Genomic DNA, 15,982 nt, shown 5'->3' on the forward strand with positions numbered 1-15,982 from the left:
GGCCGCCCGGGGCGGCTGCTGCTGCTGCTGCTGCTGCTGCGGTGCCGCTGCCGCGGAGGCTGCGGCGCTGCCGCCTGGGCGAGTGCGCGGAGCGGGCCCGGCGGCTGCGCGGCGGCGGGGGAGGAGGAGGAGGAGCGCGGCGGCCCCGCCGGCGGCGATGGGGCTGTGCCTCGGCGGGCCCGGCGCTGGCTGCCCGCGGAGGAGGGCTTAGCTGCCGCAGCCCACGCCGGCGGGCCGCGCTGCGGGGCCGCCCCCGCGGATGAGCCGCCGGGGGGACCCTCCGGCCAGTGCAGCCGCAGGGCGCCGCAGCCGCCGCCTCTTCCCCCGCCGCTCCCCCGCCTCTCCGCCGCTGCCCATGGCTTCCCGCCGCCCCTGCTGACCGGCCGCCCCTCGCCGCCTGCCGAGCCGGGCCGGGGCCGGGGCCGGGGCCGGGCCGAGAAGATGGGGAACACCACCTCCTGCTGCGTCTCCTCCAGCCCCAAGCTGCGCAGGAATGCCCACTCCCGGCTGGAGTCCTACCGCCCCGAGGCCGAGCTGAGCCGGGAGGACACGGGCTGCAACCTGCAGCACATCAGCGACCGGGAGAACATCGACGGTGAGGGCGGGCGGGCGGGATGGGGAGCCCCCGGTTCCCTTGCCCTCCCCCGCTCTGCCCCGGGCTCTGCCCCGCGGGTGGGGCCGGTCCCGCCGCCCGGACACCGGGCCCGGTTTGGTCCCCTGTGGGGGCTCGCGGGGGTGTCGCGGTCCGTCCGCGCGGGACTTGACCTCCAGAGCCGATCCTGTCCCCGGGGAGAGGCGTGCGGGACCCTCCCGGGCAGGGCTGGGAGCATCCCCCCCCCCCTTCCCCCCGCCGCATCCCCGGCCAGGCGCGGGTCCCGGTCCCGGGTCGGGGATCCCCGCAGGGTGGGGCCAGGTGGCGTTACCGACACCCGCCCGCCCCGCCGGGGCACCGTCTGTGACGGCGGGGGTCACAGACAGATCTCGGGGTTCGGCTGCGGGCCGGGGAAGGGTTCCCCTTCGCAGGGCGGGCAGCGCGGTCCCCGCGTCACCTGCCGGGCCTCTGCGGCGCTGGAACGGGAAGGACAGACCCAGGCAGCGGTAAAAGTGGGAGAAACGTTCCCCGTGACAACCTTCTCTTCCAGCGACTTTCGCTTGCCCCGCTGCTGTGGCGATGAGGCGCTGCTCTGTGAAATCACGAATCCTCCTTTCCCTCTCCCTGTCTGCCTCTGCAGTGATAGGCAAAAAAGCCATATTCCCCTTGGTTTAGTAACGGCTGCACGTGCTGCTGTTCGGGCTAACCGGAATGCAGCTGGATTTTAAAGATGTGGTTTAATGTATACATGTAGTTTAGTTTTTGATTAGCAGAGGTATTTAGCCCTAAAACTTTACTTGGTAAAAGGTCAGCTATCTCATGGATTAGTTTACATGGACGGCCTTTGGTAGAAAGCCAGGGAGAGGGACTTTGGGTGTACTTCAGTTTGCCTTCCACATCTTTTTTCATAGCTTAGTCGATTGTGGTTTTTATTACAGAGTTTTATGTTAAGTCAGTTCTTGACACTGGCAAAGTTATGAAGCCCATAGAAGCAAATAGATTGCCTCTCTGGTTAAGATTATTTCTTTTGATTAGATACGTTCTGTAAATACGAATGTTATTCAGATGTCTTTGCTACATGCAGCTGAAAAATTGGAGTGTAACAGGATCAGTAGGTGGAAAAAAATACTTAATGGTCTGGTCTGAGAAAGCCAGGGAGATGAAAGAACCAATTGTTGATCTATGAATGATTAATTCTTCTAATACCAGCGTTGTCCAGCGTAGCAGCACGCAGCTCGCTCTGATGGTACGGATTTCTCCATCCCCGTCCGCAGCCTGCACGAAAGTTTTTGGTCAGAGATGTGCAGGTTTTGTGCCTTGTTCTTGGTGTGTTTTGTTTTTTCTGGATGGGAAGAAGAGCATAGGTGGAAATAGTAAGTGCACGTGCGCTTGGTAAAATGTGCGTGTAATGCAGATGGCTTCCTGCATCTTTGCAGTTATTTCAAAGAAAAAAAAAATCTTTCTTGGTTGTTTCATTTGTTGGATCTAGGCCGTGTGTGTTCTGTCTCTCTTCTCCTTTAAACTGCGGCATGTTGCAAGCCTGGAGTTGTAACTTGTTGTTAGAAAATTCCTTATGGATTATTTGGTTTTAAATTTTGTTGATTTTGATCTGGGGCAACGTTGTTGGGGCAACGTATTTTGAAAAAACAACATTGGAAAATCGCATTTTCCAACGGGCAAGCTGTCTTTAATTCTGAAAAAGAGCAAACAAGTTTGGGTTTCCTTTTTGTGTCTTGGGTCTCGCCCCTTTTTATGGATAGAATTGGAGAAAGAAGTTTTCACTGAGGAGACTGATAGACAATAAATGTCTGTACACACAAAACAACTGGAGATACTTTGGGTAAAACAGCTTTTTGAAGTGTGCTTTGCAGGTCTGTTGCCCTGGAGTCATGTTCACTGAAGGTCCTTTGGTCAAAGATGACAGACTGATTACTAAATGTAATAAGATGATACTGTGTTCCTGAAATTTTATTTCCTGTTAGACTAGCTATTACGTTTTTGCTGTTGGATTGTTTGGAGTTGTATGGCATACACGTATTTGCAGGTGAGATGCTGGGGTAGGAAGAAACCTTCACAACAAAGAACTGTAATGATATTTTTCTCATTTTACAACGGTGGTCTTTACAACGAAAGAACAATAGCCTGCTTATCTGTGTCATGACGAGAAAATGCTGGAAGTTGATTCCTTAGTGTTCCTGTAAGTCATAAAGTATTTCCAAGCATTTCTCAAATGGGTAGTGTTGCCAAATGTACCTTTTTTTTTTTTTTTTTAAATAAGTGATGACAGAGACTGATGCGCTGAAAGGAAATTTATTTTGACACTTGAAATTTATGTTTCTTGCTGTTCTTCAAGTGAGAGCCCTTCCATTCATCTCAGTACATGTGACGGTGACAGTCAGGCTCTCGAAGTTCAAATTTGTGTCCCTACCAAGAGTTTACCTTACGAGTGCTGCTTTCGAGGACTGTAACAAATCATGACATGCAGTGTCTGAGTTAATATGGTTCATGTGGCAGTTGCCTTCGTGCTCAAATCCATGGAAATTCATGAAACATTTTATTCTTTGGAGTGGGTAAAGCTGCTTGAATAAAACAAGAACTTTCAGAACCTTTAAATGGGCTGGGGGCTGGTTAAGCTTTTAAAAGAGAGGAATGGGGGTGTCGCAGGCCCCATTTTGGGCGGTATGAGAGGAAGAAAGAAAAAGACGGAGGGATGTCAAATCTTGAAGAGTGATTTAACTGGAAGTTTTAGTACTAGTGGAACTGTTTGAAGTTTGCCAGTCTTATATACTTCATAAGGAAATATTTGTCAAATCTGCCTTCAGGATCATGCTGTTGAATTGTCTCTCATAACTCAAGTACAGTACCCAATCCAGCAGCGGTTTTTCAAAGAACAGTTGGAGGAATTCTACTTCAGTAGGAATGGCTTTTATAGCAAGATTTTACCTCTGCGTCACTGGTGCCTTGTCAGAAAAATCTCAATTTCTGTAATATTTCACAACTGTTTATGAAGTAGTATCTGAAAGAGAAGGGAATTTTGAAAGAGGTTTGAGTAGGAGGAATTTATCAAATGACTTGTTCTGGAGAATGATAGTGGTGAATTTCCCTTTCTTCCTTTTTTTTTTTTTTTTTTTAAATCCCAAAATTTCTAAGAAGGTAATGGGTTCTGTAAAAATCCACACATATGCAAAATTGCCTCTCTGAATATTGGTCACCAGAATACTTTTCTTTCTTCTTTTTTTTTTTTTTGGTTTTGTTTGTAGAGGCTCATGGTAATGAAGAACACCTAACAGATTTTTTTACTGCTGTTTTTTTGGAGAAAGAGCAAGAGGATAATTGTAACGTACAGAGGTTACTGTCTGGTTTTGATGATTTGTTGCTAAGGGGAAGCTTCAGCATTTTTCAATGCTTTAAGAAAAAGTTGGCGGTGGATTTAAGACTTGCCGATTCCTAGCTCTATCTGTTTGCCATCAAGATGTTTTTTTACAACAGTACGTAAAAGTGGTTGAAACCATGGTGTATCAGGTGCTGTATCACATCTGCATATAAGCTTGTGTCTGTGCAGCCGTGTGAGCATCCTGGTGTATGCATTGTTTAAATCCTGGCTCGCTGGACCGACCGACCTGGCTCGCTGGACCGACTCCACTTACTCTTCCCATCAGCCGGTCACAGAGTCAGACCCGCTGTTGGTTTAACTTGTGAAAAAAAAAGGGCGTGCAGATGTGCTCATCAAATGTGATTTCTCTGCTTGAAGCGTGATTTCTGGAGTAAGCTTTTTCAAGTATGGAGCTGTAGGGAGGGGGCAAAGGGGATATCTTCCCACAAATACGACGGCATAAAGCAAAGCTGATAACCCTGTAATGAAATTGACCAAAAGGCTGTTCTTGAAACAGAGACTGGATGGAGAGTTTCTCGGTCCTTGGCTATTTGAAGGAAAGACAGTTCTTAATGATTAGGCCCTCCCCTGTCTTGTCCTTCCCTCTCCCCACTTCCCCCCGCCCCCCTTTGTAAACTCCTGCTAATGTCACTAGATGATTTTTCATTGCTAGCTCAGATAATGTCATCCTGTGCAACTGTGCATCACTGATAAACCTCTTCAGTCCTCTTCATAATGGGCCAATCATGTTAATTTTTTTGCTGCATAATGCACAGGCTCCTAAGAATGAACTACTTTTTAAAAAGCGATTTCTTTGTTCATTTACATTTTTTTTCCTCCACTTTTTTTGAAACTGGCATAAGGGAGTCTCTGGAATGAGATTAGTTAGTATTTGTGTAGCTCTGTCTACTGGATTTTATAAGAATGATGAGATTTTAGCAAAATACAAGAAAGTTTTAAAATGTCTGCCCCATATACCTAATGAAATTTTGCTGAAAGGGAATACTGGTGCTTTCAGGAGCTGGGGCATGATGGGTTGCACGTTGTGAGGGAACTGACCTACATTCACAGAAGTCAAGATATAAGCACTTGAGAAGCAAATTAAAGATCTAATATGTTGCATGCAGACATTCCTGCTAGCACCTGGATCGTAAAAGGATAGCTCTTCTCTAAAAAAAGATAAAGAATAGTCTATTTGGTCTACTGAAAAGTCTCTTTCAAAAATTTTCTTGTTCCCTTAGCCAGAATTCCTGCACAGAGGTGATCTCTATGCTGTTCAGTAACCGTTGTTTGCATTACCTACCTCAGCATTTGTCCCAGGTCATGTATCAAGATACCACTGCAATCTTGTGCACCAAAAACCTAAAAATAGAGCCTGCTGTGGCCTACATCACTGAACTTAGTCCTGTACTGCGTGCTGCTAGGGATGCACACCTCACAGCTTGCTTTTTTTCCTCCGCTATCGGCTTCATCTGTTTATTCTGTGCTGCGCCCTGCTTCTCAAAGAGGCACCATCATGTTGTACAAAGCCTTTCTAAAACCTCACTTGCACGTTGTTCACATCAAATCAGTAAACTTACACCCTTTATGAAGTCAGTATTTTCATATTTAGCTGTAGAAGCTTTCAGATACACACATGCTAAGACTAATCGTATTTGAACTTGCTTCTGACAAATTTTGTTAGTGCACTGCCATCTGATTAAGATTTTCTTTGAAAGCGAGTTACACAAGATCAACAGTCTTGGCTGGGTAAATTGGTACTTGGAAGCAGAATGACAAGATTTAAAATTACAGGTATATGAAAATGGAAGGAGGACTGCTGTATTTTGAGGTATTTTTTTCCTTAGATTTTACTTGTAATAAGAATAATGTATTTAAAAGGAATGAACACCTCTCGGCTGTGTGGTCGTAGCTATTTTACCTGATATTCTGTGCTTACTGAAGGTTTTTCAGACTTCCAGGGTATGTTTACTGCATCTTCAGGCCTTGCTCAAGGTCAGACCGTACAAAAAGCAGTCCTGAAGCCGGGCACCCCCGTGGTGGGACACCCTTTTCTGAGACACGTGTGGTGCTGTTTGCTGCGCGCATACAGCAGCTCCCTGACACTGTGAATGCCTTTTTCTGGCTGCTCTCTGCAATGTGCCATGGGGCTGGAAGGGGTGAGCAGTGCCTAGCGCTGCCTCGGGGCTGTCCTTGTCCTGCCAGCCAGCTGCACATCGGCCATAGTCTAAATATCTTCCTTGTTTAATATCTTTGCAAGAATATGAAATACGCTTTGCGGACTGAAAACATAATGTATGGCCTTTCTCTGAGCTTTCTGTGTAGAAATGAATTGACATTGCTTTTGCTTTTTCTCTTTTCCTTTGAACTTGGATAACTGGAGCTTTTAAAATCTATTAATTTTCTATGTGCATTCTGACATATGGCGTGATCTTTTTTTACTTCATCCTGTAGAATGTTTAATATATGTGCCATACATCTCTGAAACATATGTGAAGAGCTAGTGAATGTTAATAAACTTTTTAAATTTAGCAATTTTTTATTTAGATGGAACACTCCCAACCAGTATGCTTAGGTGGTGCCTTCACTGGAGCAGTTACCACTCTGTAACAGTTTTGTCTCCTTACAATCCAACTTTAGAAGCAAATATTCCGGAATTGCTGAAATGGGCTGTTGGGATTTTCACGTTTCCCAAGCTGAAACTTTTTGCAGAAGTTGACCAAAATTCAGAGGTGGTTTTATTAAGCTGAGATTAAACTACATTTGTTGCCAATTGTGTAGACCCTATGTGTCATTGTAACCTGTCCCCCCAGCCAGTTTTGAGCATCAGCAGCTCCTGACCTTCTTCTGGGAGGATTAGCTCAAATTTTGAGCGCTCATTAGCCTGAACTGGATGGAGGAAGAATTTAGAAGCAGCAATGTATTCCTGAAGAGTAGTCCTTAGCTAGTATAGAAGCTGGCCAAGGAGCTGTGCTTGGCATTAATGGGAAATTACTAGTGAAAGCTGGTTGGAGAATTTGCATGAGATCCCTTTTTTTTTCCTTCCCTTTGTTTTTATTTGTTTGTTTCCTTTCTCTTCACTCCTGTAAGATTTGGGGCTGCAAACTGTAAAGAGTTTATTAGACCAACTGCCATCCAGCCAAGACAAGTTTCTCAGATCAGCAAGAATATACATTTTCCATTAATTGGTGTTATTTACTCCTCTCTTTCTTTCTTTCCAAAATAGTTCTATTTCTGTTAAGTCAGGTTAATGTGGCCATTTTACAGAAATACCTTTGCTGGCCATCGTAGACGCAGTTTGCACTGCAAAAGTTGGGCTCTTGTCCTATGGCTTATGATGGTTTGCACAAAAAGTATCGATAAAAGCAGGGTTTTTGTCACTGAGTGGCACTTCATTACTGTCTTTGTCAGTGTAAAAATGTTGCAGAAAATTGTAATATTTGAATGCTAAGACAAGTTTTTGGAGTTGATAGAGCTAATCCTAAGATTAAAAGTGAATTGTCATCCACCTCGCATGACGTTTCCCACGCTCTTCTCCACTGTGGTTCCTAGAGGGGAAGAGCGTCTGTGCTGGTATCTGTGTGATATCCTTCTCTCTTTGCAAGAAGAGTCAACCTTCAACTACTTTTTCAACATTTTCTTTAAAAAAAACCAACCACAGAAGCACTCAACTTCAGTAAAGAGTTAAGTATCTCAGGCTTTTTATTTGCTTGTTTCTCTGTCTGCAAAATGATTCTTATTCACCTCTGGCTGAGATCCAGAAGATATCAGATGGGAAGTGAAAAGATTTACTTTCAACGGTATTGAAACCAATATGAGACTGTGTTGAAATTTTAAAAGCTTCTTTTCTTTGCTGTATTGCTGTTTCATTAAGAGTGGGAATTGATGAGTTATTCCAGAATTCAAAAGTTGGATTGTAGGGAGACAAAACTGTTACAGAAGATACAGAGGACGTGGTAACTGCCCCAGGTTTTTATAATGCCAGGCTACCCAAAATGTCACGATAAGGTGCATTGTTACCAAGTGAAGATGGGAGACTGGTGGTACAGGGATCCTTTTCTAGATTTTGAGCAAAATTAAGTGGATGCTTAAAATTGTTTCTGGTGTGCAATTTATCCCAACACATTAGTATTCTGGGAAATGGTACCTTTCTGTTGCTGTGTTGTTATTTGTGTTTATGACATCTTACTGAACGCTTCCAACCGGTAAAGAAACTTATTGCCGTCTTTGTTCCTAGGAAGAATGCATTGATTTCAGCCACTGAAAGTAATACTGCATGAGAAAGAAGCAATACTTGAACAGCAAAGACGTTTTGAAATGCTATGCTACGCTTTCTCGCTTTTATGGGAACTCCCTAAGGAGGGGGTAGTTTAGGAATTGTGAGGATATGTGAGGTTGTGTATGTGAAATGACTGGCAGTAGTTATGCTCCTGTGCTTGTAGTTTGGTTTTGGGGTTTTTTTAGGGTTTATCAACAGAGTTCCATTTTACACCTAAAATCCTGTGGTTTCTTTATCCTCTTTTCTGACCTTTGTAAGGAAGGAGATTGCATTAGTTGGAGATCCAAAGTTTGGGAATTATAACCGGCCCTGAACAAGGCAGGACATGCTTCCCTGCTTTGGCTAAAACAAACTTTCGGGCTGTGGTCAGTGAGCTTTACAAGCAGGAATTGCATCTCTGAAGTACTTTGTGAGCTGTGTTGTGTTATTCTGGAAAATGATGCAAGTGAAATTTTGAATGATACAAATGAAGCATTTGAAATTAATTAGACCTCTTGATTCCTAGGCTGATGTTCAGAGTTTTAGGTCTCATCTGTTTTTCTAGCTTGAAAAAAAGTCGTCTGTATGTTATACCACCATATATACAGTTTACATTCAGTTATCTATAGTCTCTACTAATTTGGTGTGTCCCCTCCATTTCCTCCTCCTGTAAGGATGCTGTTAAAATAACCAATGTGAAAGACAGGTTAGAAAAAGAAAAAGTTATGGCTGAGAACATGCAGACAACCCTAAGAGAAATTTTTATTTCTAGGCGGTTGGTTTGCTTATTATAGGATTGCAGCCTCCTGAGTGTCCGGGAGATATCACAGCTGTTATGAATCAGGATCTTTATAATCTGTTCTGATACCTGTTTGTTTTGTTTTCTTTTCATTTTGGAGGACTTGTTTTGGTTTTATTAATTAAGTTTATGAAACTATGTAACTGAAATCAACAGAGATAAAATTCATAATGGCAAGTCCAGTTACCGCAGAATGTTTTGCCTGACCATTTGGTGCATTATTCTGCTGTGTGTGTACTTAGGAAATAAACACAATTTCAGATCTTATTAGAAATAATTTTATTTCTAGTTGCCAACACAGTTTCAGCTACAGCTATAGGCAGGATCTTAAATTTATTGGATCCCCAAACTCAATAAAGTCTGTTGAGGATTACCTTACATTAATTTGAAATTCTCTGCCCTATTCTCTATCCCTATTAAAACAGGGAGTGTAGTTAACCTCTTGACGTAGTTGTTTATACATACGGTTTGAAATTATAGTTTTCGCCTATTAAATAGTAATCAGTGATAGATTTATTTGCATTTGGAGTGAACAGTTCCTGGAAAGGGATTCTGAAACGAAGATACAGGAGCTTTCTTCTGATTAGTATTTTGGTCTGTCTTGCTATGTGGTCACGTGTAGTAGATCTGAAGTTCAGATGTTTAACACCAAGATAAAATGCAGCTTTGTGAGTGGATGACAGGACCTTTTGCCCGTGCCTCTGCTGTAGGCTATGTGTCAGTCCCACCTGATGCTCCCCGTGAAGCTCTCTCAGTGGCACTCCCTTCTAGAACCTTTTTGTTGTGACTGTTCCTACCTGGCAGAAATCCATATGCATTTTATTCAGTCAGTCAGTTGAGGTGGAAAGGGTGTGAAGAGCTTGGAAACGCAATTGTATTTTAAGCTTTCAAATTGTGCTTCCTGCAGCTAAATGTCCTCCTTCCTTCTAGGATAATTCATTTGGGATGGTAAGTGTCTCGTGTAGTGCATTGACAATATACAGTTATCTTCTCTGTGTCAGACACAGAAAGAAATTGGAATTGTAATTTAACGAATGGGTATGTGTGCCGTCTCGAGGGTTTAGGTAGGAGAAGGATTCCTGTAGCTGAGGTGGTCCTAGAGGCCCAATCTGTGATAAAAAATAATATGCAGTAGGAGAGCTCTAACTGGTTGTTTTGTGGAGAAAAACAAGCCAACGCTGCCTTTGAAAGCTAAAGCAAACGAAAAAAAAATCATTTAAAATTCCATATATAAGCAGTGATATAAATTCTACGTCTAGGAACTTGTTTCCCCTCGGCAAAATGGATATGTAAGTGAAAGGGACATTGCCAAGTTAAATTTAACTGGAAATGAATGTTTTGTGAAAAGTAAGCTCTTGACCTTAAGTCACATTTCTTTAAAAAATAATATAGTAATATAGTTATTTTTATAACAAGTATTTGAATCACCGTTTATGCAATCCAAACACTGAAGCTTTATGTTACTACGGGAGAACCTGAACTTAAATTGAACAACTGCTCTTGTATTTTCGCATAGCTGGTTGTGTGGGTTTTCTTTTTTTTCCTTTCTTTTTCTCCTTACTGCATGCTGCAATTTGTGAATATAAATTTGCAGTTGAAGAGCAGTGAAGTTATGCCTGGGTGGGGGTAGAAAGGGAGAAGAGAACTTGAGGGAGCACATTAGCGGTTCTTTTGTCTGTGACTTTGTGTGGATTATCTCAAAAGGGGTTCACATGGATATCAACATATTTGTTACTGGAGGGAAAAAACCCTGTATTAATACTGGCTTACATGCAGTGGTTATTCAGGTGAATGAGACTGTGCCTTCTGCCGAGCGCTGTGCTCCAACGAGGGGATGCTGCTGGCGGTGTGTAAGCCGCTGCCTGGTGGAGCTGGAGTCTGCAGCAAGGTCCTGGGCACACCGCTCCGGTCTTCGTTTCCTTCTGTTCCTGGTGGCTGGGGTCAGCTGAGGGCTTCTTCTGGAATTGCTTTGCTGGATTACTGCGGGACGTAAAACCGGGGCGGCACTTGTCTTTGGGATGTTTATGAGCTGCTGGAAGCTCCAGAAGTCAAGGCCAGACCTCCTGGCTTTGTTGGAAATACATCCTAGGGTTAGGTAGCAGACTCTTCCCCCAAATTATTATATTTTTTGTGTGTGTTCTTGAATGAAATCTTTGTACTGAAGATTTTATATTTAACATGTTTTGGAAAATAGCATTTTTAAACTAAAATGTTATTTTCGCTCTTTTTTTTTTTTTTTTTTTTGGTCATGCTGCTAGTCTAATGTTAAAACTAGCTTTGAGCTGAAAGATACATTCCTTTTTGATTATTGCCCTTCTCCATCCCTTTAGCTTTATCAAGATTGATTTTTCTCTCCTTCCCCCCTCCCCCCCTTTTTTTTTAATCTGTCATTGTCTGCCTTGCTTGCCTCCTGCCTGTGGTTTTCAGCCCAACCTTTTTCTACCCACAATTTACAGAAGTTCCTGTCTCTGATCTCATCTCCTCTTATTTGACCCCTTCTGTTTTGCTGTGCTTTTTGAGTGATGAGGAGTACACAATACATACGGCGGGTTCCAGAGCGGGGTCTGTTTGGTGACTCCGGGATGGCATCACAACCTTCAATGTTGATTTCAAAACCCTGTTGTAGATTACATCATGTTTGCGTTTCAACATTTGCTGCACATTCCTAGTTTCCTACCTTTCCTGCATGTTCTACAGTCAAGCAAATAAAATGATCCTTGTTTTCTCAGGTCTGTGTGACGGTTATCCACACATTGGTAGGATTTCTGTGTTCCCCTCCTGTATCTTTGGATGTTTCAGTAGCATTGAATGTGTTTTTTGATCTCTATGATTTTCTTCATGACTTCCAGAAACGTGTGCTTTATGACGAGTTCATGTCCTGGATTACGGTTTGGGATTACAAATAAACCACGGTGCATGAGTTGTAATTGTTAAAATAGGTTCTGAGGCTGTGTAGATTTTTTCCCTTTAAAGAGTAGTGGTTTATATAAAGCATATACACTGCTTGCTTCTAAATAAAAAGCTGAAAAGTGATTTAGTTAGTAGCGGTATTAAGATTTGCAATTCAGGGAAGAAATTTTCTGCTAATTACCATCTCTGTAATTGATGCTCTGCCCGTGCTTCAATGTGTCCAGCTGTATGTAAATCTTCTCTAACTACATAATTTTGCATTTCTTTCCTCATGTAAATGAGGAATCTCCTTGGTTCCTATTTGGGGACTCAAATCTGACTGATTTGGCGTCGCCTAATTGAAAGGCAGGATCTGTTGCTGTAAGAGGTTTTTCCTTCTATTGAGGGGGCGGGAAGGTGTGACTGCTGAGCGGTCCATGTGAGTGGTCCATGGGGCTGGGAACTGGTTTGTCCTGGCCAGGGTCACCTGGCAAACCAGGGGCTAGCAGAGCGAGGAGGGGATGCTGTGCTGTCGCTGGTGGGTTGCTGGGGGTGCAGCCCAGTACTGTCCTGCTGGGGAATGGTGGGACCAGGAGGGAGTTTTCATCTCCCACTCATGGCCCATGTCAGGTAGTCTTCCTTCCCTTGGGTTTGTTGGTCTGTGGCTTTTGTTTGTCCATATGAAGTTTGTGGCTCCGTGGATCAGAAAGGCTTTCCAGCCTTGTTGTCTCCTTCTTCTCTTAAAAAGCGTTTTGCAGAAAGTTGCTGAAGTAGTCACGAGCGCTTCCTGTGCTCTGCTTGCTGGCCATGCCATCGTCCCCACAAGCAGCTCCTTGAGTCTAATGGCACTATGCTGACCAAAGCTGTAGGGAATGTCACAGGGTAAGTCAGCACTCTCTGCCAACTGCTGCTGTAGCTGTATGACTTGTCTTATTGGTGTGACAAAAATGCGTGGAGCCACCTAGATCTCAAGAGAATGTGCTGCTTAAGCCAACATCAGTTCTTACGTGGGGATTTTAATCTTTTTTTTCATCAAGGCAAAATTGTTTTGATGCAGGTATAGCAGAAATAAGCTGTTAAAGGTAACCTGTCAAATAGGGGGAGGGGGAGATAACTCCTGATATAACCGCTTTGGTGGGGTGCAGCAGGGTATAATTAAGCATTGTGAAGCTTCAGTTCAGCAGTTCGTAAACTGTTGAACTCAAGTCCATTGGTAGCTGTAAAGCACTTATATTTGCAATGATATTACAGCATCTGAGCTTGTTCTTATCTTGCAGTTAAGTCCTATGATAAGTTTGTGAAACAGGGCCTGTGTGAGAGTAACGCTTGTTAAAATAATTGAGAACACGGAGCTTGCTCTTACAAGATGCTTAGCATTCAGTTGTCTGTTCAGCAAAGCACTTACTCTGAGATAGGATATTGCATCTGATTTATAAATAGTCCTATTAACTTCCCACTGCTTGCTGTTTGCAATAGTTCTCTTTCCTCAAGTAACTCAGGTCCTTTCTTTTTATATATGTATATGTTAGAAGATAATAGGGAAAGTATGTGCTGATAAAGTTTTATTGTTGATGTCTTCTAGAGAGTTGGTAATATCTAGCTGTAATCTGGAAAGGAATTTGACCCAGGAGCCTGTTTGATCTCTGGAAAGATCTCTGCAGCATCTTTCAAGAGTCTTACAATATTTACTTAGCCTTTGGAGAAAAAAACCTAAGACTTGGTTCTGGGAAGCAGTTTTGTATCATTGCTATTTTGTATCATTGCTAAATGGAATTACCTCTGCTATCTCGCTGTCTGGGTCTGCTTTCTTTGTTCACCCACTGTATTTTCATTGGATCCTTCTCTTTTGTCATCTGTTTATCCCTTTGCGGCAGGGTTTATTGTTTTGCCACAAGTAAGCTTTCTTATCCTAGCAAGCTGAAGTAATTATGCAGGACTGGGTCGTGATAGCATTTTTTGATCCCATAAATAAACTTGTGTTTAGTGTATTTTCCTAATGGAGCTTGTAAGAGATGGGAGGAAAAAGTCACAGTTTCCCTATGATTATATATATAGCAGCTAGCCCCTGACACATGCCTATGTATCTTAAACAGCTAATACATAGGTAGTTACCATTAATTATTTCCATTAGCTTCATTCCTTTGATTAAAAGGGATGATTATCATCTTCATGGTGGTACATGGACCTAGTAAACAATGGAGAATCAGAAATTACTTGCAAATGAAGGTTGTTGTGATGAGCAAGACTCTTTATGTATTCATGGCTGCACTTATTAATATAATATATTAATAATGGGTGACTTGCTGTGTTTTCAAGCTCAGACAGCAGTAAAGAAATGTCTTCAGCTCTCTGTTTACCGGAAAGATGGAATTAAACAAAAACAGTTGATGAGATTTACAAAGAAAGCTGAAGGCGATTTGGATATTAAATAATCTTGCAAAGCTTGTGCCTGACTCTAGGGAACAGAATTTATTTTTAAGTTGATATATGTCCTCTTCTCCTTAATGGAAATTCTTTTATTTCCCTGTTATAAAAGATTTTTATTTTTTAAAGACAGTGTCTTGATGCCGCAAGCTAGCATTAAAAATAACAGTAGGCATCTTTCAAGCAAAGCAATCTCCATGTCAACAAGTAATACTTGTGAGAGAGTTAAAAGCCCTTGAAACACATTAGAAGACGTATGGTGAATAGGTAGGGAAATACTGTTTTATTCATTGGTACTACAGACTGTAATAGGAATTTCAGCGTCCCCTAAATTGCTTGCTTAGATACCCTTCTCTCAGCTCTAAAACTCACTTAGGGTTAAACTCTAATCTCTTGTAAATAAGCTTAACTGAACTCTGTGGAACTACACTGAAGAAAATTCATCTCTTTCTTTTCCAAGGTGATATATCGAGGCAGCTCTTGAACTCAAAGCCAAGTTTTGGGAGTTCCTTCAGGCTGCGCCAATTTTCCGAGAGCTCTAAGAAAATAAATAGAGGGGTTTTCTGCTGGTTCAGACCAAGTAAAAGGTGAATCTAGTTCTTGTAGTAAAATGGCTTCCCTGAAAGTAAAATAATGCTGTAAATTTGTGGAATAGATTTGGTTTGAGTTGTGGGGTTGATTTTTTTTTTTTGTGGTGTGTGTATACATATGTGTGTGTGTATGTATATATGTTTATTCATGCACATATATATACAAATATATATATATAAAAAACCCACAACTAAAACCTTCCTGTAAAGAAAATCAGGGGTTCTATGTGAGTGTAAAAGCCCTTGGGACATAGGTTTCTGCCAGCACCATGAAATCAAATCAAATAGAGCTGGTAACAGCCAAAGATTTTGCTAATTTCTTCACGTCTCTGTACGCTATACATACAATAGGTCTTCTTGAATTTGTTGTTTGTCCTCAGAAAAAACCCGAACAAAGGCAAAAACCCCGCCCTCTTTCTGAGTGAGGTCCAGCAGTGTCTCTACTTAGAGCTTAACTGATAGTTGCTGTGGCCAGTACTTACAGCCTTGAGCTATGGAAATGCTCTCTCACCTCTTCAACCCCCTTGTGGGTTTTAGCAAAGGACAGGTTTTTTTCCTGTCCCAAATATTTTCTCTGTGAAAGGGTATTCAGAAGGTAGCTGGCCAACTGTTCTCCTATCTCCCTCCCTCCCTGCCTTCAGAGTAAGGGTCTGTTATGCCCTACGTTATTTTCTGATGAGCATTTGCTATGTATATAGTATGCTAAGATGTTAACTATATATATATATATATATATATAACTATATATAACTAACTGACTTTCAAAAAGGCAAACCACTTGATTACTCTTGTAAGGTTAAAAAACAAATGCAAAATAAGCCTTTACTAAATATTACCACCTTCCAAAAAGTGCCTTTCATACTTGTCTTCAAGTGTCGTATTAGCATGTAGCAGAGAGTTGGAGAAATTCCACAGCTGGTCAGGCCGATGTCTCTGACAGCGGTGGCTGCTCAGAGAACGTGCACAGAGCCATCTGCGCTGCGCTGTCTTAGAAGAAGAGCTTTGCAGAACTAAGCATGTTACCTGTAAGCATGTAAAAGGAGGAGACAAGAAAAAG

General features: G+C 42.6%; 1 protein-coding gene across 5 annotated transcripts in view; it reads left to right on the forward strand.

Annotated features, from left to right (window-relative positions):
• Positions 1 to 348: 348 nt before the first annotated feature.
• Positions 349 to 15,982, forward strand: part of CCNY (cyclin Y) — a 127,616-nt gene continuing 111,982 nt past the window's right edge. For 4 of the 5 annotated variants that reach the window (XM_074157034.1, XM_074157035.1, XM_074157033.1 and 1 more), the window contains exon 1: positions 442 to 595. In XM_074157034.1, coding sequence (XP_074013135.1) covers positions 442 to 595 — 154 coding nt within the window. Of the gene's footprint in view, positions 596 to 15,982 lie in introns of all 5 variants that reach the window. The other variant, XM_074157036.1, reaches the window with a different exon arrangement.

Source organism: Numenius arquata, chromosome 12 (assembly GCF_964106895.1).
Source record: "Numenius arquata chromosome 12, bNumArq3.hap1.1, whole genome shotgun sequence".
Classification (NCBI taxonomy): domain Eukaryota; kingdom Metazoa; phylum Chordata; class Aves; order Charadriiformes; family Scolopacidae; genus Numenius; species Numenius arquata.